General features: G+C 37.9%; 1 protein-coding gene across 1 annotated transcript in view; it reads right to left on the reverse strand.

Moving 5' to 3' along the window:
• Nucleotides 1-3,360: 3,360 nt before the first annotated feature.
• Nucleotides 3,361-4,835, reverse strand: part of CDH8 (cadherin 8) — a 460,658-nt gene continuing 459,183 nt past the window's right edge. Inside the window, exon 11 of the mRNA XM_007947691.2 lies at nucleotides 3,361-3,854. Within this exon, the coding sequence (XP_007945882.2) occupies nucleotides 3,361-3,854 (494 nt within the window). The remainder of the gene's footprint in view (nucleotides 3,855-4,835) is intronic.

Genomic DNA, 4,835 nt, shown 5'->3' on the forward strand with positions numbered 1-4,835 from the left:
TATGCATGTGAGAGCTGGACAATGAATAAGAAAGACCAAAGAAGAGTTGATGCTTTTGAATTGTAGTGCTGGTGAAGAAAACTGAAAGTATCATGAACTGCTGAAAGAACTAGCAAATCTGTCCTGGAAGAAGTATAGTCGGAATGCTCCTTGGAAGTGAGAATGGACAGATTTCATCTCACCTACTTTGGTCATGTGGTCAGAAGGGACCATCCACAGGGAAGGATATCATCTTGGTAATGTGGCGGGTCAATGTAAAAGGGGAAGGCCCTCAATGAAATGGATTGACACAGTAGCTGCAACGATGGGCTTAGGTACAGCAAGGATCATGAGGCTGGCATAGGACCGGGCAGTATTTTGTTCTTTTGTACGTAGGGTCATTGTGAGTCAGAGACGACTCAACAGCAACTGATGACAAAAACAATATTGAGTCTAGAGGAGTTCCTCAGACTATGTCCTTGAGTTGCTCTTTAAACCTTATAGTGAAAACATCCCCTGAAGTTGCCTTTAAACTAAGTAACAGTTTAGCCCAAACAGTAAAGATTGCCACCTTGAATATTGTATTACTTAAAAAAAAAAAAAAATTAACCAAAGGGTCAACAGTTATTTTAAGGCATAGGATGAGAAAGTTGGGGGTAGAGATAATAAGTAAATAGAGGTGAAATAACTAGAACAGAAATAATGTGAGTATTTACATGATGTGAATATTTAAACCAATATCACTCACCATTATATCTAGAAATTGTGGAATGGTAGTGGGAACTACTACTGGGAAAAGAACCTCAATACGGAGCTGTGTAAATATTGGATATTAGTAAATGTGAGGTGTAACATTTGAAACTTTTGCTTCTATCACCATGGAGGCAAATAGTTCGCTATTAGAATCTGCCTTAGTGAAAGATCAGTTATTCCTCTTAACTTACCATTTATAAAGAAATGTGGTCTACACAGACCTAAGGAGTAAGACTTTTTGAATGTTATTTGAAAACTAGACACAAAAGAGCATTTCATGATTCTGATGGACCATGTTATTGCATGGACTCCTGATGTGGGAGTGGGGAGGGGTCCCACTCAGATCTCCTTTCAGAGAAGAACTTGCCACTCACCTACAGGCGTGCAGCTTGCCAACAGCCTCCAGAATTGGAGCCTGTGATTTTTTGAGCCAAAACCAGGCTCTTCTCAGGAAGTTCCAAGCCGGTGAATGAACACACCAGGGGTCCTAGAGCTTGGCCATTTTTGCCCAATGAAGGACTCCTCTAATGGGCAATCTTTGCTCCAGAGCTTTTTATTGGGCTGGCAGAAACTGCTAGGTCTGCTTTCAAGTTTGGATCTCTCTTACCAAACCCTGCTTCCTCATCTGTTTGCTTTCACAGGTCTGAGGTATTCATCTTTGAATGACAGTTTTCCCTGGTCACTCCTGCTTCTGCTCTCTTTTATGATTTACTTCTAATTCTGCCTTATTGTCTGTTTCCTGGAGGACCCAACTAACACATCTAGATTTCAGGTGTGACACACACTCCAGGTATTTCAGGTACTTGAGTATATGAGTATTTCAGGTACTCTGTTACTTAAATGTCCCTGTTGGCATATTGCTCTGTGATTGGTGGCAAGGCATTTCTCTTTGAGTCTTCATAAGAATACTCTTACAAATGGAAGGATCTTTGGGAAGACTTAGTTGAACATTTGAGAATCCCGGTAAGAACTGAGGACTCTTTCTTAATAGGTATTAATCTGATTAGGAAAAAAAAAAAAAAAAGGTGATGACAACAGAGGTATTTATAAAAATATATTTCACAAAGTAGGAAACAATACAGGAGTTTCTCTGAATACAATACATGGAGTAAATAAACAATATTGCATTAAAGCAAAGTAGAAAATTAAAATGATCTGCATGTTTTATCATACATTGTCTACTCAAATGGCAGGTTTGCATTACAAATTGAATATGCTCACACTTCTAGTGTTACTCTCTTGTGAAGTCTAAGACGTTCTGTGCATCACCATGAAGATCAGGGAGATAAATACTAAAACATAAGCAGTCAAATTATATACAAACAGTTCCTGCTCTAATACAGTGGGGCAACTTGAAGCATATTTATTGGGCTGGGCATTATGTGGGTATCTAAAAGTCTAGAGTTTAAATATTCACATGAACCAAGATACTTTCAGATGTTTGTGCTTGTAGTAAAAACACCAAATACTAGAATTACGAACAAAATAGAAAACAGTCCAAAACTTTCTCTGGGAAATTGTTGCTCCTGCCATCACCGGTCACGATAACACGTCTACTCTAAAGAGATTAGCTCCCCTTTTGATTATATTGCCTGCCATACTCATCTCATCAAAATGTACATGTATTAAACATTGACTTTGTGTGTGTGTGTGTGTGTGTGTGTATATATATTTATATATAAAACAATCTAAAGGATTAATGGATATAATTTAGTTTTCTCTTCCCCATATAGTCCCTTAGGCTATAGATTACCAACCTTAATAAATAAAAGCATTAATGGACATCAATAAAATATTTATTTTGAGGATTAAACAAATAAATTCACACGCTAGCAATAAAACCATCTGTCTCTTATGTAGTCCACTGTGTGATACAGTTTATCTTTGTGTCCTTGTGGAAGAAGATGAAGTGGCGGGAACGAGTAATCTTGCTTCTAGAAAACAAGCCTGTTAGAATGGGATTTCTCTCCTCCCACCACAGAGCTGGCAATCCCCACCCTGGAATGGATTACGAACATGAATATTTTAAGGCTCGACACAATATTAAAGATGCTCTTCAGTCTCTGGTGAGCGGGGCCAACAATTATGTACAATGTGTGGTCACTGTACCGTATAATCTAGGAGGCCTCTCAAAACTCCAAAAAGTCATAACGTACAGCAGACCAAGTATTGCTTTAACATTTGTGGCGGGATCCTTGTTGGTGAAGGGGAAAAAACCACTTGCATTTTTTGAACACACATATCAGCAGCAAATTCCTTGTAGGTCCATTTTTCTAAGAAAGCACCTTTTAATTTTGATTTTTCCTCTTTTTCAACCATTTCTATAAGGAGTAGCCAGGATCCCAATCTTTGTCTGTGGTGGTCAAGTAAATATCAAATATCCAAAGACTTCTAGACACTCCACATACTTTAATTCACACTCCACAAGATTGATAACCTCCTAACATATACTTTTTTATTTTTATTATATATTTTTTTTTGGTTCAACATTAAAATGTAGTTGTGTTTATAGATGATTGGTGCTAAACTTGCCTCTAAAACAAATAGCCACATTGGTTGTATCTAAGAGAGGGTGACTCTAGAATATTACAGAATGCTTAGTTCTGCTGATTGATTTATAATCCACTGTCAAGTTTCTTTGTCACTTTCACCAACAGAGTAGAGTTCACCCAGTCTTTTAAAGCGGGGACCCCAGTCACTGAGGTAGTCAAAATTCTGGTCTGAGTCTGAGGTGGTGGACTCTAGGGAGCTGAGGGAGCCAGCCACTGACCCTCGGCCTTCATAGCCATAAATTTGAATGGAGTCATACGGTGGAGCTGTGGGGTCGTTATCTGCCTCATGTAGCCGCACATTAATGAATTCATCGACATCCACACCATTTGGAACTGGAGCAAGTCCTTGCCTTGGCATGAACTGTAGATCTGGCTTAATATCCTTACGGGGTAAAAATCCATTAATCCCATCTGGATTTTGCAGAGTTGCAATGTCAAAAGCCTCTGTGTCCTCCTCCCCTCCCCCTTCATCATCATAGCGAATGATGTTTTCCCGCACATCTTCATCATCTTTAATAATTAATGGCTCGTTTTTATGTCGTCGCAGAGTTACAAACAGCACAACGATGACTGTGGGAAAAAATACGAGATAGCGATTAGTCAAACAGCATACAATTGCACAAGCAGTATACCATATATATTAAGAGCTTGAGGGGCATTTTAAAAAACTTATGGGCATATAGCTTCAATAACAGTGACTAGGGAACTACACTAAACATATTTCTGAAGGATGAATGTTGGATTTTGAGTGAATACCTTTCCAGATTAGAAGGTGTCTCTGTTGATTAAATGGTGATGGAGCTGAGTTAAAAGAATAAATTTGCATCTCTTCAGGGCTGCTTTTAATAGTGGAATGAGTTCTAGACTGAATGGTACAGAATGGAAAATAGACAAAAATAGCAGGATTCTAACGTGCTATCTTGGGCAAGTCATTTAATATCCTTTTGGTCCTAGGTCCCTCATCTGTCAGGAGAAAGGAGTAGGCTAGCCATATAGTGCACTTGGTGTTTTATCCCTTCTTCAAGATTCTCTTCAACCAAAGAATGTGCACTCACAGAAATGACATATTAAAATAAATGGCAGAGTGCCATGGGCAAGTTCTTGTCTATATTTTTTAGGAAGTCTGGAACTTCTCTATCTGGGAAGGTAGATCTCAAGTTTTGTAAAGGGAAAGGAAGACATTCTCAACTCGACAGGTTGGCTCAATCAAATTTAGGGCGAATGAGTAAAATATCACAGAATAATGATGCACAGATCCAGTGCACTGAGTGAGTGGGACTGATAAAATTTGGAAGGCAGTAACTGAAACCACATTTACTCTAATGTATTTATTCCTTAAGGACAGAATAAGATATAAATTTTCCTTCTTATACATGATTTGTGACTGAGCTTATTTTTCTATTTTTACTGTATTTTTAACAAAAAGGTTACAGAAGTCTTCCTTTACTTTGCAATGTTCATTTTAATCTCATGCTAATATCAAGAACAATATATTAGAAACACAATGTAATTTTGAAGTCATATATATATATGTGTATACATATATATATA

Source organism: Orycteropus afer, unplaced genomic scaffold (genome assembly GCF_000298275.1).
Source record: "Orycteropus afer afer isolate SDZICR_OR568_19922 unplaced genomic scaffold, OryAfe1.0 scaffold00009, whole genome shotgun sequence".
In the NCBI taxonomy this organism is placed as follows: domain Eukaryota; kingdom Metazoa; phylum Chordata; class Mammalia; order Tubulidentata; family Orycteropodidae; genus Orycteropus; species Orycteropus afer.